Genomic DNA, 26,358 nt, shown 5'->3' with positions numbered 1-26,358 from the left:
CCATCCATCCATCCATCCATCTATCCTGTTTCCTGCTATTCAGGGGTGTGTTTTATTGGAGCCAAACTCACCTGGACAGGTCACCAGTCCATCACAGGACAAACAGAGACACAGAAAGTCACATGCACGCACGCATGCACGCACACACACTACAAATCACGACACCACCAGAAACTATTTGTGTTGCACAGATTTTGCAGGGCTTTGTCATCGACATACAATGTCACAAATTGGTTCCTTTGCAAATATGGTGCACAACCGATAAGAAATGGGGAATATTTTCGATTAATTAACTTGAATAACAAGGTTGTCCCCCCCCCCCCCCCCCCCCCCCCTCCCCCAAGGTAAATAGTATATTCACAACATCAGAAATGTAAGCTTGGAAACATGGAAAAGCTTTCAGTGTGAAAGAAACAGAACGGAGAACTTTGATAAACTGTTAAACAACACTGAGCAAAAGGAGGGAAAAAAGTGACCAGACCAAAAAAAAACTGAGTTGGGTGGGATTTTGAGGGGTTTTTCTTCTACACCCTGGAGAGAGAGAGAGAGAGAGAGAGAGAGAGAGAGAGAGAGAGAGTGAGTGTGTGTGTCTGTGTGTGCGTCTGTGTGTGTGCGCGTGTGTGTGTGTGTGTGTGTGTGTGTGATGCCGAAAGAAAGTGAGGAAAAAAAACGAGGAGCAGTGGGGAATGGCGAGGAAAGTGGGTGTGTCCTGTGTGAGCCCTCCCTCGCTATGGAGGTATAGATGGTGCAGGAGCAGCCTGCTGCATCCACAAGTCCAGTGTGCTGCACTAGTCCTGAGAAGCACCACCTCAGAGAAGTAGTTCAGCCACTCCAGGCACCTCCAGCAGCTCCAGCACACCCTTCATTCAACCTGCCCTCCCTGCACCCGGCCACATCACAGCAGCTCCATACACCTGAGACTCGGAGACAACCACCGCAGAGATGATGATGATGATGATGAGGATGCAGCAGCGCTCGCACAGCTTTCTGGTCCTTCTCCTCGTGGTCTTCATCGCCGGGATAGTTCGGTCTGGTCCCTCCACTCCACGCAGGAGCAGAGGTTGGTCATACCTGAGTTCATCTTGCAGAAACATGTTTGCTGCAGGCGTCTGTGTCTGTCTCTGCTTTGTTTGCATCTTAATAAGGTTTAAGAGTCATGCATTGTACAATATAGTCACTGCAGCTCGCTCTTACTTTTATTGATGAGTTCTTCATGTGTGAGTGTCTCTTCCTTCTGCCAAATGCATGCTGCGATAGGCTTGGAAGGAAGATGGATCATGGACACTAAGATAGATGTGTGCCTCAGTAAAAAATGAAAAGAATAAGGGTGATGTCAGGAGAACTGTTTTCTGTGTCATAGAAATGCTTTTGAAAGTGTTTATTCTATCAACATGAAGCCTCCTGCTGCTTCAGAAATCCCCGAATGCAATTGAAATATGAAGAATGCGAAGAACTGCCTGGAATACACAGATGAAGACATGATAATAAGCTCCACTTTTTTTCCTTAAGTAACTTTCCCTCCTCTGTACTGTTGATGCTGCTATCAGCTGAAATACTATCACTGACAAATATTACCCTAAATACCACATTTGGCTTTTAATGCACCTCCATGTTAGAAAGTAAGTAAGTTCTGCCCCTCTGCTGTGGCACACGGATGAAAAAGTGATGTGAAAGGAAAGTAGATTTAAGTCACACTCGTCTTTTGGTATATGTCTCAAGTGTTTTGAACACCAGCGAGCCAAACAGTCTTGTTTCATATTTAAACCACTTCGCAAACTGTTTGAAAGTGGATAAAATAGTTTGGACTCATAATCAGTGAATAATACTTAAATCACTCTTTTTTTCCATTTCAGTTCTGCGCTGAATTAAATACCAGTAGCTCCCTGGCCAACCCCCAAAACAAAGGAGCTCTATGAATTAGTTAAAGGATTTGAGAGGATTTACATTCAGTAAGTGGATGATTTCAGTCATCATCTTATTCTCTAAACTTTCGTAGAGGCCCGATCCCAGAGAGTAAAAAAAAAAAAAAATCAAGCTTTCGCCGTGGAGCCACCTGTCAGGCTCTCAAATTGTCTTGATTAGAAACTGTGTGAGGACTGTGTTTACGATGGCGGTGGTGTGGCCACATCTCCTGTGATGAGGCAAGCAGATGCAGTGAAATAGGTCAGGCACTGCTCGCAGGTTTTAATGAACGCGTTTCCATGTTGGTGGGTCAAAGGTTAAACTTGTAGACAATTTGATGGGGAGGCTTTCCTGGAAGCGAGCCCACCGGACGATCTGAAGAGCTTAAAAGCCGGTTTATTAGTTTCACGTATTGCTTCAGGCGAAAGATTGCTTTGTTTTTTTTCACCGTTTCTTTGGTTTCAAACATGTTGCAAGACTCATTACCGGACTTTAACAGAGCAGCTTTTTTATAAAATGAAACACAGACAGACACACACACACACTTAAAATTGCTTTTGTTGATGTGTTCAAAATACCAACAGCATTATCAAGATTATTGCAATGCTTGACATCTACAGAGACGAAAACAAAAAGCTACTGAATGCAGGTTTTATCAATAGGTTGAGGTTATCAGAGTACTGATTGGTTATATTTTGCAAGGAAAGAAACCTCAAAACAAACTTGTGGCTGTGAGTTCATGCAGCATTGCAGATAAAAGCATTCAACAAGCAAACCATAACTCTATCTTGTAGAGCTTTACTCTGTGTTGTGAATTAAACTGGTGTGCCTTTTAAAAACACTGACCGTGGTAAACGTGACCTTGAAGTGAGCAGACTGTGTCTGGTATGAGGAGCTGAGCGCAGTTGAAGCGGCTGCTTCCAGCGTGTGACCTAAAGTTGGCACGTAGACAAATCTCAGTGTAAAGTTTTGGCCTCGAGATCAAAGGTTCTGTGCTTGTTTTTGCTTTGCGAAGAGATTTAAGTGTCTTTGTCTCTTTTTTGGTGAAGGGTGAAATATGTTTTGCTGAAAAGTGTTTGGATGCTATTAAACAGTCTGCATGCCATTGAGTTTTAATGTGCATTTCCCAACAGTAAGGTAAGATATTTACCTACAATCCATTAGAGGTTCATGTAGGACCATAATTGTGCACCACAGGGAACTTGACCTCCTGTCATGTGCAGATTAGAAACAGTGAAATTCACCAAGTGAGAGGAAAGCAGAGTGGCTCAGTGAGCAAGAGAAGTGCAATCAAAAGCACTTGAGAAAAATAAAGAAGGAGCAGGCTGATGGAACGACGGCTGGTGACACATGTAGGACAGCAGAGACTGAGTGGAGGAGGTGAGGAACGGGATGGAGAAGCGCCGGAGGGAAGAAGGAAAACAGCTGCTGCACGGCTGAATCTGACAAGAGGGGATATATGGTGTGAGAGTGGAGCGACCTGCATGGGAGCAGCCAAGGCGGGGTTAAAATGTGGGAGTGCAATCCCAGGCACAACTTTCTGCTGCGGAGCCACAAGGTGAGCCCCCCCCACCCCCCCACCCCCCCCCCCCCCCACCCCCCCCCCCCCCCCACCCCCTCCTCCTCCCCACCATGGGGAATGGGTGGTTCCACAGAGGGACGGATCAGAGAGGCTCTCGCTGGATTACAGTAGATATTTACAGGACTGAGTTACACTGTTCGCTGTTTATTCCCATGGCAGCAAATATAGGTCAGTCCAGCTGTCGCATGCTCGCGAGCTGCGTTATTTCAGACCACTGCTCCTCCAACTGGCCCTGAGAGGTTTTCTCCCTTCAAATGAAGGCTAATGTTATACCAAGCACCATAAAACATCTGCCTCTGTCTCCACGGCGAGGAAAGCCAAGCCTCCTCTCTCCGCTCTCGCTTCCAGGACAGAAACCTGAGAGGCCAAAATACTGTAGTACCAGAGCCGCACCAAGTCTCCCCGGGACTCGTCACACTGTGCATTGCAAAGGAAGGATGTATATGCAGATACCGTCGGCGATGCATGTGTGAAGCAGGCAGCGTCGTCAGGGAGTAGAGTGTTGCTCTTTCATAAAAGGCTCATTTGGTCATGGGGATTTACAGACTGGAGCTCTCAGCTGTGACGTCCAGCTGCTCGGACTCGAGACAAACTGACTTTAATATTCTGTGTCACTTCGATCCCCTCAAATCTTCCACTCTGGTCCGAGCCAAAAGTTTAAAGGTTGATTTTCCGCTCCATGTTTTGAAAACAAAACGAACACTGTAGTAGTGCTACAGCTTCTTCTTTTTTTGTTTTGTTTTGTTTTGTTCGCACATCAGTGTGAAAGTACCGTGATGACGTCAGTCTTTACTCTGAGAGTGTTTCCTCCAATGCAGCCCTTCTCATGTGAGCCGTGGGAGGAGAACCAAAGCTGCCAGTGGTGGAAATCTGCGGCTTGATAGCGTCAGACGGTGAATCAGGACCTGTTAAAATCAAAGTCGCATATACTGTACACATTCCTGTTTCAGTGTTTATTTTGCAAAACACCAACGCCGTCATGATTTGCTGCAGCTGATGGAAACTGCTGCGTGTTATAATGTCACCTCCATTAACCTTAGTGCCTTGCCCAGAGGCTTGATCGCCACTGCAGATGGTCCAGGAGAGCCTCTCTCCACAGCCAACATTAACATTTTCTTTTTCAGGCCAGCAGCATTATGTTATGTTGGTCTCAGTCCAAATCAGGATGACTTCAGCGGAGGAATGTTTATTGACTCTTGTGGCATTGTTTATTACATAACCTGACAAGTTTATTGACCGACTCTCGGTGTTGTGATTGATTTGCTCGCAGAGTATTTAGTGAGGATTTCTGTTCTTCCTGGGGATGCACAAGTAGATAAACTGCTCATACTGTCATGTTTCATTTGAGGATAGTAGTCTTTACTTCACTAATAATATACCGTATACAGTAAATACTGGTAGTATGCAGTATTATGTATTTCTGCCTTGCTGTGAGTGGGAATGAATTTTCTGAAACTGTTTGCAGAAGAAATGTATAAATCATGGACTTATGATGGCTCGTTGGCAGTTTTTTTTATCCTTACCCCATGTTTGCTGCTCCAGATGTTTCACTGTGATAGATTGGTTATTAGCGAGGACTGATGATGAACCAATGGGCCCCGGGGCCGACGTGTAACGGCACCCCCAGCTCTCATACTGGACATGAGAAAACCCAGAGATGGTCCAAGGCACAAAAGGACGATTTACACCACAGAGGACATTTCTTATTGGTCTGTTTCCATCACTGTGTGGTCGATTTGCATGCTGCCTGGTGTCTTGTCATCTTTCCACTTTCCAATGAGGATTTCCATTCAGGGAAGATATGGAATTATTTATTTGCTGAGGTTAAATGTCTTTTGATGAGGTTGTGAATGATGTTATGTGTTCTAATCAGGTCAGACACGAGGAGAGTTTCCCTCAGACTTTAACTTTAAAGCATCAATCATTATATTCATCACAACCCATCCAAACAAAGACACTAAACAAACTTTTTTCATTGGTGCTGGAGGTAAATGTTTTCCCTTTGCACTGTAGATTTATTGAACATCAAAACTTTAATTTGCTTTGTTCTTAAAGATTTTTTTTTTTATCTAATTTACTCGTGAAAAATCTGATAAGTCCCTAACTGTGTGGCCCACAATAGGGCAGGTTGTCAGAGGGCAATAATAGTGTTTGCTTGTACTCAGTTTTAATACACATTGCCAGAAGTTTCCTAATGCTTCATGTGATTTGAGCTCCTCTCCATCATCTTTATCTCGCTCGTGCTTTATTGGAAATATTGATGGGAAAATCTCCACAAAGGCAGTTCTGATAGGAAACGCATCGCTGGAAAAAGCATAAAGATATTTTTTCGGATCCAGGGGCTTCCCCCTCTCACTGTGAGCGTCTGCTTGGCGTCGGGCTGCCGCTGGCTGTGTTCCTCTCGCTAAGTTCCACTATTTCATTTTTGTGCTGACAAACGAGCCAAGGACATGTGCTGTGCAGAGTATAGCATGAGTCGTAATCTCAGTGGAAAGACGATTGTTTTAGACCTTGATGACTGTGAGGAATGAGTGTTTTTGGCCGTGCCGACACATTTGTGACTTCCACTATAATAAACAACAAATAACCGTAAGAGTTGCTGTAAAAATATATAACTGGCATTAACAAGTCACTCTTTATAATAACTTGGTTCAGGAATGATGTGAGTCACTGATTTAAAGCACACTGAGAAAGCTCAACTCTGGAGGGATGGGTGAAGCCAGAATCAGTTCAAACCCACTTTATTTGATAACCTTGTAATTGTTCGTCATGCCAGCTTGACACGTTTCATCCAGCTTTGTTCTGCTATGGTTGTTTTACATGTGTGGACAGCCATAAGCCTGTGGAAACTACCCTCATCTCGATACTTTAATGCTGCCTGTGGAGTGGCGAATTGTCAGTTTGTCCACTTACTGACTCGTGCCTGGAGCCCGACCATGTGACTCCTTCACTTGTTTGCTTTGTACACATGAAACTCATTTAGTCCTGCGATGTTCTGAAGGTATGAGGCTCATTAAATCAGCTCGATTCGAAATGCCTCACTTCTAATCACCCCTAAGTAGGTCAATAGCAGAAACATCACAGCTTTGTCGACTATGTATTTTGTATTTTATGGGTTTTTGCCTCGTGGAGAGCCAAGTGACTCCCCGGCCAAGATTACAAACCAGGAAAAATGATCTGATTTGTAACTTGTCATGGTTTCTGGTTTATTCCGACCCACCCTCTAGTGCCTGGCCTCATCTGACCTCTGTCCCCAGACTCCGCTGATTGGGAGTGTATTCTGCAGAAATCAGTTGCAACAGAGAAGTGATGTGTGTTTGTGGGTGTGTTAGAGAAATATTCTCTGTTTATCTCGCACCATTTTCTTGTCAAGTCCACACATGGTTGACCGCAGCCCCGCTGAGCTCGCGTTTTGATAGCAAGAGTTGATTTATGGGATCTATTGAGAAACACTGATGAGCACAGTCACGGAACGAGTAAACTAGACGCATGCTCGTAAGTGGGAGATCATCAACATTTTGTACTCTTGATATTTGCAGCGCTCCTATCGAAGAGTCATGAAAAGCTGAGTGGGGCAAAGCTCCCGGGCTTGTTTCTGCCCAATAAAGCTGCAGCTATTCGTTTACACTTCAACAGAGCTGAAACCAGCAGCAAGTCTACTTTGACTGGAGGGCAGAAGTGTTGAATCTGGAAGGTTGTCCAGGTCGTTAAAATGAAAACATTTATTCAACTCAGTGAAGCGTTTATCTCGTTTTATTCAGCTCTTTGGGGGGATTTTGTGTATGCATGTCCTTGAAATCTCAAAACTAAACTGCCTCCCCCGACACACATGAGCTGTGCAACTGCAGCAGGAAGGCAAGCGGACTTGCTTGATGGTTTTGGGTTTTGAATTCGAGCATGTCCAGTTACTTTCACGATACAATTGAATAAACCATGACATGCATGACTAATACTCATCAAACATTTTCCTCCGTTTGACCACCAAGAACCACATGCAGGTTCAGCGCTGGTCCCGGAGCCAGTTATTAATTAGTTCAGGTAAAAACCTCCAAAACTCTGCTTTGCTTTTCCACAGCACTCGGAGCCACAGCAGAGCCATGTCATTACCTCACTGTGTATGTGTCTGCCGACACAGAACCGCTCAGCAGCTGTGCACAAGAACCTGTGCTCAGTCTGCTGGTAAACAAAGGAAAATATGAGGTACAGAAAATGTCAAATGTCGGGTTACCATCTGCAGGCAGTTTTCAAGAGGATGATTTTACATATTTTTGTCTGGAGGGCAAGTTCCAACTTTGTCGCCTGCTTCTGTTTTACCCTCATATTATAGAGACATATTGATGTTTAAAGCAATGTCTTCTTCTAAGGTAGTCCGTGTGTGTGTGGTGGGTGTGTGGTCCACTCCTCGTCTTCGACTGATTCTTTGCTGCAGACCAGAATTTTCTTATAGATTGGTACGAGAATTGTCTCTTGTCCAGAACCAGCGCAGAGTATTTCTACCTGAAAGGGGTTTATTGTTGCTTTGAGGCTCTTGTTGTCACGAAACTCAAACAACAAAGACTCTTTAATTATCTCCAAATCTCCAATTTAGTTATTTGCTTTCTTTTTCACATCTTGATGCTGAAAACTTCCTAAAAAAAAAACCCAGGACTATGAGTACATCTTTGATGTTAAGTGTATTTAATGATGTGTTCTCCTGCCTCTACAGTAAGGCGCCAGAACATGAAAGTCCGCATCAGTGCCACAGAAGACACCATCGTGATGAAGTTTTTGCGTCCCAACCCGGACACCAAACTTGAGGGTTACATCTTGGGCTACGGCAGCAGCATGTTCTCCAAACAGTTCATTCCTCTGCCCAAGGACGGGCGGCCATACGTGTCTGAGATGGGTAGGAAAAGCTGCTCAGCTTTAACTTCAAGCCAAAGCCAGGCTGTATATTTTCATGAATGCATTCGCTGTTAAAGTGAATGTTTGTGAGGACTCGTGCTCATAACATTTGTCGTTTTGTCTGCAGATGCTGAGCCGAAGTACCTTATAGCGGTCCAGCCCATCCCCACCAATGAAGTGAAAAAGCACTGCACAGGTACAACTAGTTAAACGAAGATAACCTACCAAGATGACATGACTAGAAACAAAATGTGACAGTGAATAAGAGTGAAATGCACATTAAATTAAAAAGATTTCCTTCAGGGAAAGTCCAACTGGAGAGGCCACTGCACTTGGTAATCGGGTCGGTGACGCCCACCTCAGTTCTCCTCTCCTGGGGGACGCTGCTGAAAACCCCTTATGAAGGCAACATCATGGATGAATGTCTGGAGGAAGGGTGAGCTCGCATATTATTCTTAAATCTACACAAGAGGCATCAAAATTATGGCCATCAGGTCACGTGTGGTGGATTGTTAATCGTCTCAGAAACCTAAGATATCATGGATTATGGCTCACACATGAAACTTACACTGTACTGTACTTCTGAATTTCAACACTAAGTAGAGCTTGAAAACGTTTTGGACTTCGTCTACTGAATCTCTTTTGAAACTAGTCAGTTCTGCTCTCCAAACCTCCCAGATACTTTCAAATAATCTTGTTAGTACTGACCACTAACCAATCAAAGTTAAGACTAACCAAAGAATAAATGTTTCTTCTCGTGACCAGAAATGACAGAAAGATGCAAAATACCAAGTGAGTGTAGAAGATGTCAGAGTCATACTTCACCTCTGTTGAGACCCTCCAGTCTGTGTAGTTTTCTGTATCCGGCCCTCAGTGAGAACACAGTTTGGCAACCTCAATCTACAAACTCATCTTTTACATGAATATTATCGCAGACAAAGTCAATGAAATGGCAGAGCTTTAAATATTATGACAACAGTAAATATCTTGTGAGCATTCATCTCGGAGTTATTTATCACAAAATATTGTGGGAAAACGTCTGTAACTTAAAAAGGAGTGTTTTTGCTTATATGAACACAAATCTATAAATGTTTATTTCTACTGTGCATTGGACATCTATTTATATTTATGGACTGTCACGCTAATTTAGTGTATAATCAATCTACCCATCCATCTTCTACGTCTCTTTATCCATCCCAGGGTAGCGCAGGGTGCTGGAGCCAATCCACGCTGATGGATGAAGACAGACAGACAGTCTGTAATTCAGATTCACCAATTAACCTGAAGCTCATCCTGGTCCTAGACACATGTGTGTGTCATGATGTGTCATCCTCAGCGTGTGTCGGCGGTTCGGACTCAGAAAAACCATTAAAACTGCCTTAATATTCTGCTAATGGTGACGGCAGTTAACAAACAGGATAAATAACTTACTGTGTGCCACGTACTTTCCCGTATGCAGAGTTTAAAAGCCTGTGCCTCCGAGCACAAACAGAAAGATGGCCGACACCGCAATGTATGGAGCAGACTAATACATGAAGGTTTCCTTTAAAGGCTTTTAGGGTTTTTTTTCTACTCTGTCATGATAATCCTGTCAACAGATGGTGGAATAAGTCTTTCTCTCATTCATGCACGTGTGTTTGGTGCAGAAACTCTGTTAAAAGAGATAGAAACATAAAAGACTCCCCAAAGTTTCTCAGGTTACTAAGCTGCAGATCCACAACAGTCTGTTCACACGCGTTTCGGAAAGAAGTCCGCCCACGCAACATATGTGACAGGGAGATAAAGACAACTAAAGGAAAAGATTGCCATTTGGCACTGAAGTAGACGTCCCCACTTGGTTTTTTCATGTTGATTTTGAATGGGGAGTATATTTTCAGTGTGTCACAGCACTGATTCACTGTGTCCAGGCTGTAAGGTTCATGTAAACTGAGACACATCCAATTCCAGACATTTACTCAGTGAGTGCGTTTCGGCAATTAAAAAAATAAAAAAAAATAATAAAAAATCTGCCATTGTTGAAATATCAGCATGAAAGTTTAAGCAGCGAGCAGAAAAGAAACAAGGATAATATTCATCTGTGAAAACATTAAACCAGTGACAAGATGCTTTTCTTCCCTCCTTATAGATGCAGTTATTAATGTATGTAGAGTTTTGTTTTTTTTAACGGTTTGTCTTGGTTTCCCCTGCGTTCAGACACTACACGGTGCGTTATCGTGAGAGGAGCAGGAAGTGGAACTACCAGACCTGCCCGACAAGCGACACCGTCATCGACAACCTGAAGCCAAACACGGTCTACGAGTTCGGTGTCCAGCCCACCTTGAAGGATGGCGCCGGGTCGTGGAGCCGGCCGGTCTTTCACAACATCAGCTCCTTGGGTGTAGAGAGTACGTGAGCTTCACCGTGAGGCTGCCTGCTATGGCCGCCGTCAATCTGAAGCAGCGTCTTTATTCAAAGCCGGTGTCTTCAACAAAAATACACAAAGGCCCGTTTTCAATTTGTGCTTACACCAAGATTTCTCTAAATACTAAAAACAGAAACAAAGTCAGCCTCCACATCTGTATGTATGCATGGTGAAGGACATATTTTATGATAGTAGAAAAAGTTCACATGTGTTTCTGCTCTTCGGGGAAAACTGAAATACTTCAATGTGTTATTGAATCTTAACTCACTTAAAATGAACGTACAAGCTGGCAAAATAATGAAGAAAAGGGCAGAAATATTGCTGCTTTATGAGCTGAAGCACTTAATGTAGTGGATAAAAAGTGAAATATTTTTACACGAGAAATGCTTTGTTCTGTAATATCTCTTTATTGTGTTTATTCTTGCCAGACAGTCTTTAAATACTTATGCATTTTTTTTTCTGCTGAGCAGACCTGATGCTATTTGACTTTAATGGTTTATTTAATAGAGAATGGGACATTATGGGTGTTAAACATGGTGTTGCCTCCAGTGACATTATAGTCATACACAGAACATCATATGCATATGCACTTTTAGATACTGCTTTTGGTTTAGTAGTATTTTGACAATTCTAAGACGAAACAAAGCCTATTGGACATTTGGTTTCAGTCAGTTACTTTGCTTTTTATTGTTTCTATTGAACTAATTTACTGATTTTTCTTTTGTGTTTGCAGAGAAGATCATCAGGAAAATCTTTAAGCGTCCCATCACCTCTGAGGTATTTATATTTTCTCATCGAGACAATGTCAAAGATTTACAGACCAACTTATTATTATGAGTCACTGTGAATAGAAACATTAGTTATCTGTTTAATAGTGTCAAGAGGTTCCAATTTGGCAAGTGGGATGACTTTTTTAGAGCTTAAAATGTAGACTTTATTATTATTTGTCATGTTTCCATCAATAGATTTAAAAAAAACTAAACAAAACCTGCAGTTCTTAATTTGTCCACTGGGTGAGGGGCCATATAACATAACACTCAGACCCGGAACTGAACAGTAAATGACAGTAAAGTATCAGCCCGGGTGCTGCAGGAATCATGCAGCCAAAAGGAGAAACAGGTTTTTGCTCATACCAGACTGGTTATGAACATGAATCTCAGATGGAACTTAGGCCCCGTTTACACGACAAAGTTGCAAGTGAAAAAACTTCGGTTTTGCTTTTCTGTTTTCGAAACGTTTACACATGGACATTTGTGTGAACTGAGAACCAAGTTGGATTGTTATTACGGTGACTGTCAACTTTACATCTACCAAGCCCCAGGAGAATGTGGACAGGGAGTCACGCCTCTGGAGGAAACATTGTTCTTATTGTTCAGAGGAACGGTTTCTTGTGGCCAGTAGCAGCATTTCAGAAGCTTTTTCAAAAAGTTGATCACTTCTTTCCGGTGTCATGCTCCACATATTTGACTCGCCACAGGTTTCCCACTGAATGCCCTTCCTGATGGGATTTGAACCTTGACCTTTCCGTCTCTAGCTCTCTGCTCTGGGCCGCCAGTAAAACTAAAGGAAAGGAAGTCGTCACTATTGATAGTTTATCGTTTCACTGCTTCTGCCCCATCGAGAGCAACATGGGCTGTATGTGGCCTGTTGGATACTCATGATGACGGTGATGTGTGAAACATGCAAGAGAAGACGACACTGGTACATCTCTTAAAAAAAAAAAAAAAAGAAAATCCTACAATTGAGCGCTGGGTGTGCATTCACAACAGACAGTCTGCTTCCCAGTGCTGTTGTACACTCTATTGAGCTTATACTATTCTCAGGGTTGTTTGCCTCATTAGTTTTCCATCCAGCTGCTGAGTGGAAACGCTATCAGTGCAGCCAAAGTGAGCAGTCTGGAACCAGCTGAACTCCTGGAGCGGAATGAAATAGCGAGCCGATAAATGGGAGATGAGTTGGACGGATAAGGGAGGAAACAGTTCTGAAATGAGTTGAGAGAGGAAAGGTGGCACCGGTTTTTCTGACGGGCCGGTTGCTCCGTCACGTGCGCCTGGAGCTGAAATCATAAAACATCGCAGCTGCTAGCAGTTTGCCGCAGGACTTTCGTTTCCACGGGGAAACTTTGAATCACGAGCTTCTTCGTTACCAACTTGACATGGAACACAAAACCTTCCAGTTATGTAACGTCGGAAAAGAGGCAGAGCGTAGAAAGACAATGCTGATACTTTGACTGTTGGTGATTACGGAGACTAATGACCACTTCCTCCCACCGTCTCTCTCTCTTTTATCTAACAGAAACCCTTCACGCCGGGACCCCACTCCTTCCCCTTTTCCCCTCAGCACGGTAAGCCCTGGAGACACTCGGCTTTTGCTCTAACCCACTGAACCCTATTTATTACAGAAACAGAAGTTTTTATGATGTACCATAATTTATTACTGCTCAGCAATGTCTGTTTCAGTCCTTTTCAGTGACCCCTGCTTTAAGACTCCGTCTTGGAAGAATTTTAACGACAGATCTGATTTTTCATTTGTCTCGCAGACAGAACCTCATCATATCAAATCTCTCTGTTTCAACGTCCACTTCTTTGTTGGTTGACTGGTGTAGTCAAATACAATAGAGCCGTTTATAGACTGTGTGAAGCCGGGCTTAGCACAAAGTAATACACTCAACACAATAAAAGTGCATTGCTGTGAGTTTTATGCACAAAAATTATTATTTTTCTCTAAACTATAGTTATTCATTCCTGCCAAGTAAAATGTTCATTTGGGAGCTTATTATGCTCTGATAGGTTAACGTGTAATGATCAATGATTTAACACTCAGTGTGATGTGAGAAGGTTTTGCTGTTACACTGTATATTCTCTTTGTACAGCTTCACTGCTTGTTGACCGTCTCCAGCCGCACCGGGGTCATTTCAGTTTGCAGGATGTCCATGCTTTCAGTGTCAAAACCTTAAAGGAAAGAAGAAGGCAGATCTTCACTGTGATGAGCTGATGAACAGCTTTAGAAAAATGTTTTTCCCTGACAAGAATGAACTTTGATATGTTTGAAAAAAAAAAAAAAAAAAAGATTTACAGCCCCGACCAACTTCAAGGGATATTATGTGAACGCCATGCCTGTTGTGAGCCCAAACCTCAGCGTGTGTCGGCAGTTTCAAAATCTGCACCTGCGGGTCAAAAGTATGGATAATTTCAGTCGGACTGAAATGTTGAGATGAGATATAAATGCCATACATTCATGTTTTATGAGTTATTGTTTTTTACTTCTTTTCTTTTTTCAGGAATGAAGGTGAATGAAGGCGTCCAAACTTTTATGTTCTTGACTTTGATTTGTCTTTTGTCCTTGTCAGTTCTCCATAACAAGACCCGGGGCCAACAGCCCTACTCCAGGAACATAGCCCCACAGACCACTCTTGGTAATGACTTTTCTGACCTACAACTCAGTTCAGAGGTCAGAAAGAGCTCTGGACTTTATACCCCCCCCAGTCTAAAGAAATGCCATGATGCTCATGAACCTACATTTCATTCGTAATTGGACATAAACAACATGTAGTAGGTTGAAAGTAAGACATTGTAGCATTTCATGTGAACTATTTGCTTTTTTGGGATTTAACGGTCACGATTCATAGTTTACAATCGTGTAGAATCCAGTCTTCTTGTAAAAACTTTGTCCCGTTTGGGATTCGATGAGACCATTAGCCTGTTTTGGTCTGGTGTTGATTCTAGTTTCTCAAAAGAGCTTGTTTGCCAGAAATTAGAGTTATGATATGCCAACATTACCAGTGGTGAAAAGGTTAAATTACAGACAGGCCAGTTTAGTATCTGGACTCTTCTACAAAGCCTTTTGGTTGTGATGAATGCAGGGTGTGGTTTAGATTTTCCCTGTTGAGACACCGAGGATCTTTAGTGGAAAACACAATGGGTGACGAGATGATGACCAGATGTGTAAGCTGATCGTAAGATAGATAGTGATGTAGCCTAATTTCATTGGAAATGTTGGCTGTTAATGTGTAATCTCTTTTAGTTTGCTGGATTGTTGTTATCACAAATGTCAGAGCTCCACTTAGCTTCAGTCCTTTTCGCACTCGAAGCGGCCGTGGTTTAGGATTGTGGTCATGTATGGTTTCTTCTTTGCATGGCAGCTCCAGCTTTAGTTCCATTTGTGAATTGCCCAGCGAAATGGGATCATAGAAAGTGATTTCTGTGATTTCAAATGTCTGTCTTTTAAGCTCTGATGTTGTCTGTGTTGGATTTTTTTGAAAAGTAGGTTTCTGAGCCTAAGCATTTTTATTGGTCGATTACAAATCGCCTCATCTTTTCACTTTTCTTTTTTTAAACTGGGGGAGTATGTCTGACTATTTTCCCTTCTTTACTTCTCTATCCTACTGGAAACCATAACTTTTTCAATAAATGTTTTTTTTTTATACAAATATTTGCACTATTTACGTGTACCCTTTCATTCTACAGGAGATGAGGTGATAACGTTTCTCTCAGGTCTGCTAACATGCATTATATTTCTCAGCTCCAACCACCACTACTAGACAGGAATCTGTGTCCACCGCCAGGTCCACACGTCCTCCCGTGGTCTACAAACAACCAATCGGTAAACAGTTAAACATGGTTCTTTATGGGATAGCTTCATGGCTCTTTTTGCGGCTGTGTGCAATGATAGATTCAGTGGATTGAAATTCAGAAGCTGCCAACGCTTCACAGTGTGTCGTTTTAAAAGTTGCATTGGTAAAAGTGTCATGCTCCTGCTGAGTGGCTAAACCGTCCCCCTGGTGCGCGCTCTGCTGATTGGGTGTTAATGCAGATAAGGTAGATGACTTCAGCTGCATGGACAATTTCTTAATGATGGTCTCCAGGTTGTGTTTAGCTTTTTTATCGCATATTTGCATGGCTAGATCAAGAGGTTAAATTAAGAGGTTAAAAAGCAAAAGCACTTTAGAATATTGTTCCCATGCCTTTCAGAACCTCACAACTTTATCTGAATCTTTTTGTGCCTCGATCTTTAATTGCGTTGGCATTTTTAAATTTAACATTTCAGTTTCAGGATCTCTTGTTATGATTTGACGATGTTTTATGATTACAAACCTGGGGCTTTTGCAAGCAACGCAATGTAGATGATAGTGTGAACAATGCATGTGTAAACTGCATGAAGCAGACGTTTCTCTCCTTCCGACAGGAACCTCAGAAGGACGTGTCTTATTGCCTTTTCAATCATCTTCAGGACATTGTCTTTCTGTGTACCTGTTTCTCTCTTCAGTCATTTTAAATGGAGAGTTTGGTTAAAAACAAGTCTGCATTTGTAAATATGGACTTGAATAGCCCAACTGGTCCACAGGATGTTAAAGATTAAACTATAAACTTTTCCATGAAGACAAAAAAAAAATTGACATTGTTCCTTTGCTGTGCATTATTCTATATTTTAACATTATCATTTCATCTGCCGTTAAAGGTTTTTGCTTTCAAATTTATTCTCTTTTTAAATTATCTGACTGAGGTGAACACGTGATCGGATTGAACAATCAATTTTGAATGGTTGCCAAGCCATCCATCAGCGACTATTAAACCCTCATGTGTCATAGCTTCTTAGAGGCACAGCCAATGGATTTGGATGGCCATCACTCACAGGCATCCTGAGCATAGCGGCCCAGTCTGTCTGTAGTAACACGGTTGTTACATTGTGAATAACTCCATATGGTCTGCCTGCCTTTGAAATTGGACTCATTCTATCAAACTGACGCCAGGTAGATGTTATTGCATAACCAGTGTTTTAGTGTAGCATTTGATGAGTGAGCCAGTGGCCTTCAGGTCCTTCACTAGTCCCCTGAATGCCTTGCTTTTTACCATTTGCTATGTAATAAAATAATCTTAAAAGATTTATATCATATTATTATTGTTATTTATGACATTGAATATTCCACTGAGGTATTTCTGGCTTCATAGCCATATTTTCTTCTTTTTCACACAACCCAGGAGGAGGACACCTTGCCAAGCCCAGCTTGCCTCCTTCCTTAGGAGTTCCAGTAGCTCCCAAGCTTCATCCCCCATTACATAATACAGCCACGACGGCAACTGTGCCAAAAGCCAAAGAAATTCTGGAGAAAAAGGAAGGGCAGTCGCAACAAAATCCACACTTCCAACACGATGGAAAACCTCAGCCAAACCCCCATGTCCAACTGCAGTATCCCCTTCCAACACCACAGCGCCAACCATCTCAACTACCACCTCAACTAATTCCCACTGTGAATTATAATTTTTTTCCCAAAACCTACACCCAAACACAATCACACCCTCAATCAACAACCCAACCTGACTCATTCACCCAAACACAACTCAACACAACTCCACCTAAACCTCAGCCCCCAAAATGGCAAAAACCAACAATCCAGCCAAAAGCGCAGACCCAACCACGACCCCACACAACAATCCAGCCCAAAGCGCAGACCCAACCACGACCCCACACAACAATCCAGCCCAAAGCGCAGACCCAACCACGACCCCACACAACAATCCAGCCCAAAGCGCAGACCCAACCACTACCCCACACAACAATTCAGGACAAACTTCAGACCCAACCACTACCCCACACAACAATCCAGCCCAAAGCGCAGACCCAACCACTACCCCACACAACAATCCAGCCCAAAGCGCAGACACAACCACTACCCCACACAACAATTCAGGACAAACTTCAGACCCAACCACTACCCCACACAACAATCCAGCCCAAAGCGCAGACACAACCACTACCCCACACAACAATTCAGGACAAACTTCAGACCCAACCACTACCCCACACAACAATCCAGCCCAAAGCGCAGACCCAACCACTACCCCACACAACAATTCAGGACAAACTTCAGACCCAACCACTACCCCACACAACAATTCAGGACAAACTTCAGACCCAACCACTACCCCACACAACAATCCAGCCCAAAGTGCAGACCCAACCACTACCCCACACAACAATCCAGCCCAAAGTGCAGACCAAACCTAAACCCCAAACAACAGTCATGCCCAAGCTTCATTACCAACATCTGCCACCAACAACAACCCAAACTAGACCTCAGATGGAACCAAAACCCCAAACAACAACTCCGCCGAAACCTCAAACCCAATCACTACCACATGCAACAACCCAGGACAGACCTCAAACCCAAACACTACTACAAAAAACCCATCCCACACCTCAAACCCAAGCATTTCTACAAACAACAACCCAGCCCAGACCTCAGACCCGACTGCGATTCCAAACGACAACCCAACCACCACTACAAACATCAACCCAGCCTACGCCTCAGAACCAACAACTTCACAAAACTACAATCCAGCCCATACTTCCGAACCACCCACAACCCAAAACAACAGCACAGTGGCTTACCAAACGACAACCTACAGCATCACCCCAGCCTAAAATCTCACAACCAGTTCAGCAACAAATCCAAACAGAAACTCAACCAGAGACAACACAACGTAATGCTGAAATCATCACCAAGCAGAAGTCTCAGGCCCAACCTACACCTAAATCAAGGATAATTTATGACGAACCCAAGCTCACACCAGAACATAAACCAAAAAAGCAGTCCAAGCCCCAGCTACCACCTCAACCAAAAAAGCAGCCAAAGTCTGAACCTCGACCAAAAAAGGAGCCAAAGTCTGAACCTCGACCAAAAAAGGAGCCAAAGTCTCAACCTCGACCACAAAAGGAGCCAAAATCTCAACCTGAACCAAAAAAGCAGCCGAAATCTCAACTAAAACCTCAGTCGAAGCCCAGAAGTAGAGACCAACCATCTCAGCCAACCATTCAGTCACAACCCTGGTCACAGCCTCCATCAAAGGCCCAGGCCCAAACTGAACCTCCACCTAATCCCAAACCACAACCACAGCCTGAGCTTCAGTTTCAGCCTCAGACCAGGACCTTCTCTCCTCCCACCAAGGTTACCTCAAGGCAATCAGTTCCAACTGGTAAAGACCTTCCTTTTTGCCATCAGCAATCCACAATTAATTAGGACCCTATTAAAAATAAACATTTTAAAGGAGGCATATTCATGTGATGTGTGTGTGGTGCATTTCCATTGAGTTATTTAGGAAAAAAGAACATAGTTAAACCTGAGATATTGTTGATATGGCAAGGTTGCAAAAAGTCATTTTTGCAATTGGAAATTTGTATTATAATTATTAATTAAATGTATAGGACACATTTGACACAAGTTTACTCATTATAGAAACAGTAATCAGATGCCTTCCCTACTGCATTGATTTCCAAACCAACAGTCCTGTTGATTTTCTGACAAGAGTAGATTATGCCTCCTTTAAAAGTCAAACTTATTCTCATAGCATACACTTATGAATAAATTATCCAAGATAAATGGTGAGTTTTCTTTCATACAGCTCCTAGTCCACCAGAAGAGGGCAAGCCTCTACCAAGACCTGCCCTGGCTACAGAGAAAGCTGGTAGTTATAATCATGGTAAACACCATGACAAGTTTGTCCCATTACCATCTCTGCTTTTGTCGTCACACCACGTGGAAAGACAGTCGTGTTTCCACTGGATCCAAACATTGGATGATATCACCGCTTCCACATCTCCGTCTCCATCCTGCCACCCCACACACCCCTCCCTGTCGTTGTCCCTGTATGTGCTTCCATTATCAGCACAGCACACTCACTTAACCCCTTACGCACTCACAACCAGAGCACTTTGACTAGCTTTGGGTCTCATTTGTGTCTCTTCCTCTGTCACTCCATCCATTGTCCACTGTTTTACATTCCGTTTAACTGGTGTGCATTTTCATTTATTCCATCCAGGTAAAGCTTCCAAGCTCAGGAGTGGAATTCTCCTCTAACTTTCAGGTGCATTTTTGCTCCTCTAGGTGCTGGCGTCTCCAGACCATCCGTTGCTGAAGCCCCCCGTTCTCCCATTAGCTCATCAGTTACAGCTGGAAGAAACACCACCCTGTCTCGCACCCGGGTCCCTCCTCCCACTACTAATCATGGTGTCAGACCATTCTCTCCGTCCAAGCCAGTCACCTCCTCTCACAGCTCCAGCACGCCTAGCGGTAAAGGAGCACTCACTTTCCTTCTTCGTATTCCCTCTCCTTTTAGCTCTCTCTCTCATGCTCGTCCACAGCTGTGCATCAACAGCTACGGAAAAACAACAAGCAAGCTCGCGGCTTTTGATTTAGCTCAGTGACCTGCGATGAATGCATTTCCTCTCCTTTTCCTTGCTCTCTCCTGCTTCACCTCCTCATAAGGTACAAACGCTCCCCACGCTCTGCCACATGTGCTCGGTGTGTATTTCACACCTTCGCCACGAGCAGCAGTGGTGTCTCTGGGGTCAGGATCGTTAACGTGATTTACGTTCATTCTTGCTGGCCAGGTGGGAAGTCTGGCCACGGCACTGGCCAGGACGCACCACGTTTTACATCAGCTGTGCCAAGTTAAGCACTGTGCAAACAATTCAGCCTCCAGCTTCCTTTTCTCTCTCTCTTCGTATCTCTGTCTCTTTAACACACACCTCCATAGTGGCGAATGAGCTATAGAAACGACAGTCAAGAAACATGAAAGTAAAGTTAGACATGCTTTAAAATAATTGTTTTTAGAATTCGTCAACCGTGTGAACCGGTCACATGCACAATCATGTCTGCAGCTGAACTCTCACTGATACTGAACAGTAAAAACCTCTAGAGAGGCAAAAGTGTTTATTTGGTGTTCGTATGTTTGTCATCGAGACACACTTTTTTTTTTATAACGGACCTTTCTCTCCTTCCAACAGCCAGTGGGGCGCATCATAAGGGCAATGCTCTTCATAAACCTGGGGTGTGGTCCAAAGAGAAACCTGGTAAACACAAACCAAGATAACCAGCTTTCAGTGTCCCTCACTAACTAACCAAAGAGGCACTGTTACATCCAAATCACCCTGCAGTCACACTGGTCTGTGCTTTTGTCACAATCCTCTCATTGCTCTGTGATCCTTGTCTGTTGGTGTGACGATTGTGTCTGGTCTGTGTCTGTGTGGTCTAATTTTCACAGTTCCAGTGGCTTATACTTGACTGAGACTGAAGCCATATGCAGCAATGATTTTGGCATATAACTGCCCTCTCTGCAATATATTTAGTCTACAGGACATATGGAGCTGTAATCAGCTGCCTGAAATCATTTTAAATAAAGTTTAGTGTGCCGGTTGGGCAAGGTAAATGTAGTCTGAGCCCTCTTTTTTTTTGGTCACTCATATCATTTCCATTCTGCCAGGCTGGCTCAGTTAATTAGAGTAATTGAATCCATGTCAAGTAGAAATGCAAACCACGTCTAGACCACATGCATTATTGGAGCTCACTCCCTGTAGCTTGGAGTCATGAAGAGAGGTTGCGCTTCAGTCCCATGTCACAGCTGGTGTGTGTTATTTCTGGAAACTTGGACAGTTTCAGAGGTCTTCAAGGAGTCGCAAGGCTCTCTGGAAGCAACTCTACAGAACTGAAGAGTCGTTTTTGTCTGCCACCTTGTACATCCATGCACAAAGCTCCCTGTGGCTACACTTAAAGAAGGAGAAGAAAAAAAGACACCATCTGCTCATAGTTCACTTTTCTTCATTTTTGAAGTAATTGACATTCAACCATATATTATTGCCTCTTCGAGCACAGAGAGCGCTATATTGTAGTAAAGGCTGGTCTGGAGTGTGTGGCTGGTGAGGAATTACAGCATCTCAACAACAGTTTTATAGGGCTCTGTTTCACACTGGCACTTCAGCTTGAACTTGTTTCAAAGCTGTGCTTATATGTGGGATGCAGGTGTCCGTCCACGAATCCCGTCCACAAAATCTAAGCATGTGTTGCGAAGGCAACAACTCCGGAGATGTGAGACACCGGTATGTATTTCAGTGGGAATATTTATCTTGACTGGCCATAAATCTCTCTGTTTTGGTTGCATATATTTCCACATTCTCGCCCTCGAGATGAAGTTATCTGACAGAAACCAGCGCTCACACACCACCGTGGCTGTTTTAGATCACAGAGCTGAGTCTCAGGCGTTTTGGCAGACGAGAGGCCCAGCCGGCTTCTTAAGGGGCTTTACTGGGAGACAGATAGGGAGACACTGAACACACCTGCCGTGGAAACCATCAACCGCTCTAATCATACCTTGCAGAGATGTTGTGGACGTACACATCGTCGACGTCCTGAGGACCGTTCCCATTCTCTGCCCACTGAGCCCTGTGATGTCACGGCTCTGAGCTGTCCGCTCACCATACCCCTCATGTTTGTGTGGCGTTTACGCTTCAGCTTTCTGACTTTACATGTGAGCATATGTTTTCCGTTAGCTGACGGTGAGTCAGAGGTCGTCTTCGCTGGTATTCTCAGTGTTAGTCAGTAAGACTTGTTGGCAGATGTTGTTCTAGTTTGTCTTGATATCGTCAGTTTCTTTCTCTTGGTTTTAAATGCCAGAGATCGATGATTTATACCAACCAAGGGGAGGTCAGCTCCGCAGAGGAGGAAACGAGTCCAATGGAAATGTGTTTTGGCCTTAACGCGCAGACAATTACTGTATCTTGTCAGCTGAACAACTATTAATGAATCGACTAGATAAGAAATGACATATTACAATATAAATGGACGCTCACGAAAAGGGAGATTAATTCTTAAGCTGGGTGATCTCTGCACAAGTGAGATAGGAAACATTTAAAGGAAATGTTTCTCAGCCCTGTCTTAAGTATTATAAATGTCTGGTGATTTAGCTTTTTTCGAAAGCGCTATTTCACAACAGGGCTGTCAGAGAAGGAAATCTGAAGAAGTGTTTGCGGCTCAGATGTTTTCCCTACAAATCCGGGTAGTTATGTTCTCCACTCAACTCCTTCATTCCTTCCGCCTAGTTAAGCAGTTGAGTCAAACATATGTGCATGCCGTCTCCGGTGCATTGTTATTTTCAAAATCTCTGGTGTGAAGGGAGTCAGTGGAACATTTTGTTGGTCAAATTGGCTTGAGAGCCAAAGTGATGTTTCATAGTTGTGAGTCAAATTTGTTTTGACCTGCTGCCACGGTTTCTTTGGAATTTCAAGATACATCAGTTATTCTGAAGGGGATTTCAAGCACTGGTTCATAGCTCCGGCTCTGACGGGAGTTTATATTAGTCATGGGTCGAAGTGGTTTCTCTGCGGCAACACTTGAAAATGGATTTAGAGACATTTCACATGCAATCTGCCTGGCTGCTTTGTTGTTGCTTGTGTTTCGCTTGTGTTTGTGCACTCACTGTTCCAGCAGACTCTCGCCCTCCTAAACGTCTTCCTCTCCTCGAACCTGACATCACTTCATTGTTTTTGCACTGTTCACTTAATCAACGCTTGTTTTCAGATTTGTATCTCTTCTCCAGAACCTGGCACTTTTCAGTTTCAATGTTTGAATCTGATATGGACTCTTGTTTCCCATGATCCTCAGCAGTTCTGCGCCCTCCCGTCCCTGGCAACAAGAGAACCAACCTGGTGGGAAAAAGTAGTGACCACGGTGAGGGCAAACCTGTTGGATGTACATTAAGTTACAGTATATTCTGCTTTTAAATGTGCACATGCAAGAAGCTTCCGATAAGACTCGGTTCAAAGCTGCCTTTTGAGTATAAAAGCAAGATCAATCATGTTCGTGCTCAAAGCTCACACAAAGACTGGAAGAAACCGCCAGTTTGACGCCATCCAAAGGTAAAAAAACTCACCAACAGGCAGCAGAAACTCCAGAGAGTCTTTGCACGCGGCCGTGAAATAGTCTTTCAACACCTGCTTCCTTCTTCATACAATTAAACAGCTTCTTGTAGTTCAACAGAGATGTTTGCAAATTGTTTGACACAGTGGTTTCCACAGTGTGTGTGTGTGGGGGGGGGGGGGGGGGGTTCAGCTCAACGATGTGATGACCAACGGGATCGCTATAGCCTTTAAAAACCAACTTGTCAACCTCACCTGTTCAGGTTCCGTGGGGTTGTTTGGTTTTTCAGAACACACTTGTGTTTTAAAAGCAATCTTTTCACAGAGAGACAATTTTTACATATTTTAACATAATTGAGTGTTGAAACTTGTTCAACATGATGCACTTTGAATCTCACTGTTGATTTCTTTTTCTTTTTTTTTTTACTTATTTTATCTGTTAGATATGAAATTTGTGGTTTGTATCAAACATGCAGGAAAAGGAAAGGCAGCCGACTGGCCTGAAAAAAAGTTTGGAAACCACTGCTTCAACTGATGACATTTTCTTCCTCCTTTCTCAAAGAGGATACTTTGCAAAAATGATGTGATGCAAAGCGAAGGAGGTGTGTAGGATCTTCACCAATACCAATGGTTTTGACAGTGAAGAACTAAAAAGTTGATTAATGATCTTTGCCGGTAAAAGTTGTTTGTTTTGCTCAGATAGCGTCATACTAACTGTTTCCAGTGTCTGTGAGAAGCTTTGTGTTCAAAAGGGAAAATGATATCAATCCTTTCATCTAATTGACAGCATGAAAACAAATGAGTGTTTTCAAAAAGAAGATCAAGCTGTTCCTCCAAACTTTGCCCAGACCGAACAAAATGAGAACCGTCCGCCTCGCTGACACCGCTTCTAATGAGCATCCATGCTTTCCCTCTCGTCACCCCGCCTATAAAAGTCTTGTATTTTACATGTTGTTTTATTTTCTGAGTGACGCTTGCTAACCTCTGTTTCAAAAGCCCTGCAAGCATTAAATCTTCTTTGTTTATTAGTCCCACATGCATCCATCTCCTGTGCAACCAAAGTTCTGATCCACATTTTTTCCACAGGGTCCAGCAGGCCCTGGCTTTAATGCGTTAATGTCCTTCCCAGTATGAGAAGCCACCTTCAGCTGTCTTCTGCAAATAAAAAAGGACTCCTGCAACTCTCAAGAAAATCTTACTTTTGAGTATTTGTTATGGATATTAATGCAGAAAACAGCTTAACCCTGCTCATCTCAGCTGTCTTGCCGCACAAACGTCTCTTGGGACTTCGTGCGCACAAAGTCTGAATGTATGTGTGTGTTTTCATGATCGTGTGTGTGTGTGTGTGTTTTCATGATCGTGTGTGTGTGTGTGTGTGTGTGTGTGTGTGTGTGTGTGTGTGTGTGTGTGTGTGTGTGTGTGTGTGTGTGTGTGTGTGTGTGTGTGTGTGTGTGTGTGTGTGTGACTGCAGCTGGGCATCTCGGCAAATATATCCTGGCAACTCTTTATTCCTTTTAAAAAGCGCAAGAGATATTATTCAGCAAGCGATCTCTGATCTCCTAGCGGCCAAGAAAAGGCCACTGAGTTGCTCGGTGCGGATGGCCAGAGCAGATGGATCACAACTGTGAACGACTGTGAGTCAGATGATGAGGGAGAAGAACTGATCTCTCCTCCTCCTCCTCCTCCTCCTCCTCCTCTTCCTCGCTCTCTCTCTCCTCCTCCTCCTCTCCTTCCTCCCTGTCCTCAGATAAACCCATGGATTTGAAACAAGGAGACAAGGAGTCCATCTTGAAGCCATTCCCTCTGGTCACAGCCAAACCGAAGCAAGAACGTCGACAGCAGTCGACCACCTCTGCGCCTGCACTAAACAGTAAACACAACTCTAGATATTTTCTATATGGAGCATTGTAACGCGTCGTTCTACCGAGGGTTTTTTTTTTATGGAATGAACCTGGGAACATATGACAGTGTCGCTGCTTTTCCAGTCGTTGCATGCCTGTGATAGAAAGCAGAATATGTTGTGTGATGCAGCCTGCAGGTGTGTACACTCTTAAGATAAAGGCAGAAAGACAGAAGTGAAAGTTGAGTATTAAAAGTTGTGTGAGTGCAGCCAAAGCAGGTGCTGGGCTGACTGGTCGGTGACCCGGGCCAGGGCTGTAAAAATGAAGACAGCGAGAGCTGCCAGGGGCTGCTGGCACGTCACACTAACCCCGGTTCTGCTCTATTGTTTCCTCTTCAGCCAGTCGTTATGACATATATGAAAACTCCTCCATATTCAGGCCCTTGCCTGCATCAGAGGTGGACTTTATGGGAAAGAAGCGTTTTGTAGGTAAGACTCCATCAGTGCTCCATTACCTCTCCAGCTCGCGTTTGGATGCCGTCTATCGTCACTGTCAGCAACACAAGCACAGAATAAGTCTTATTCCTTACGTCTTCAGCTCCACATGTCATCTACAAAACGGATAAGAAGCCCGAGGAGCCGTGTTCCATCACTTCCTCCCTCTCTTACTTTCCCGATGAGGAAGGCAGCGATCAAAACGTGACCGGTCCTCCCCGAGTGCCCCCGTCCAATCTCACTGTGGTCACTGTGGAGGGATGCCCGTCCTTCGTCATTCTGGACTGGGAGAAGTCCGACAACGAGACCAGAGGTGCCAAAGGCTACTGATTTTAAAACACGACCGAAATATTGTTTCATGCCGTAAACATTCAAACTATCGGCTGTTTACTCTGCCGCCACTGTAATAAAAAGGTGGATGATGTTAGGAAACCATGTGTCACACGAGTGTACCCAATAAAACACAGAACAGTGTTTACTGGTCTTGTTTGGGTATTTAAGTTGGTGTTTATCCCTGTAAGGAACAGTTTGATGTGACTTATTTAATAACCAGACTTTTACATTGAT

At 43.6% G+C, this 26,358-nt stretch overlaps 1 protein-coding gene across 13 annotated transcripts in view; it reads left to right on the top strand.

The window, feature by feature from the left end:
* Positions 1 to 546: 546 nt before the first annotated feature.
* Positions 547 to 26,358, top strand: part of abi3bpa (ABI family, member 3 (NESH) binding protein a) — a 31,117-nt gene continuing 5,305 nt past the window's right edge. Inside the window, exons 1-17 of one of the 13 annotated variants that reach the window (XM_080479226.1) lie at positions 766 to 1,060; positions 8,190 to 8,369; positions 8,496 to 8,564; positions 8,672 to 8,804; positions 10,562 to 10,752; positions 11,503 to 11,546; positions 13,065 to 13,113; positions 14,119 to 14,184; positions 15,291 to 15,371; positions 16,748 to 18,742; positions 19,169 to 19,246; positions 19,651 to 19,836; positions 20,553 to 20,618; positions 23,203 to 23,268; positions 25,204 to 25,326; positions 25,696 to 25,785; positions 25,895 to 26,104. In XM_080479226.1, coding sequence (XP_080335352.1) covers positions 943 to 1,060; positions 8,190 to 8,369; positions 8,496 to 8,564; positions 8,672 to 8,804; positions 10,562 to 10,752; positions 11,503 to 11,546; positions 13,065 to 13,113; positions 14,119 to 14,184; positions 15,291 to 15,371; positions 16,748 to 18,742; positions 19,169 to 19,246; positions 19,651 to 19,836; positions 20,553 to 20,618; positions 23,203 to 23,268; positions 25,204 to 25,326; positions 25,696 to 25,785; positions 25,895 to 26,104 — 3,745 coding nt within the window. In that variant the 5' untranslated portion in view covers positions 766 to 942. Of the gene's footprint in view, positions 1,061 to 8,189; positions 8,370 to 8,495; positions 8,565 to 8,671; positions 8,805 to 10,561; positions 10,753 to 11,502; positions 11,547 to 13,064; positions 13,114 to 14,118; positions 14,185 to 15,290; positions 15,372 to 16,717; positions 18,743 to 19,168; positions 19,247 to 19,650; positions 19,837 to 20,552; positions 20,619 to 23,202; positions 23,269 to 25,203; positions 25,327 to 25,695; positions 25,786 to 25,894; positions 26,105 to 26,358 lie in introns of all 13 variants that reach the window. The other 12 variants (XM_080479225.1, XM_080479224.1, XM_080479223.1 and 9 more) reach the window with 12 other exon arrangements.

The sequence above is a fragment of the Lipophrys pholis genome (genome assembly GCF_963383615.2).
Source record: "Lipophrys pholis genome assembly, chromosome: 13".
In the NCBI taxonomy this organism is placed as follows: Eukaryota; Metazoa; Chordata; class Actinopteri; order Blenniiformes; family Blenniidae; genus Lipophrys; species Lipophrys pholis.
Note: the sequence above shows the minus strand (reverse complement) of the source record. Positions and strands in the feature narration are given on the sequence as shown.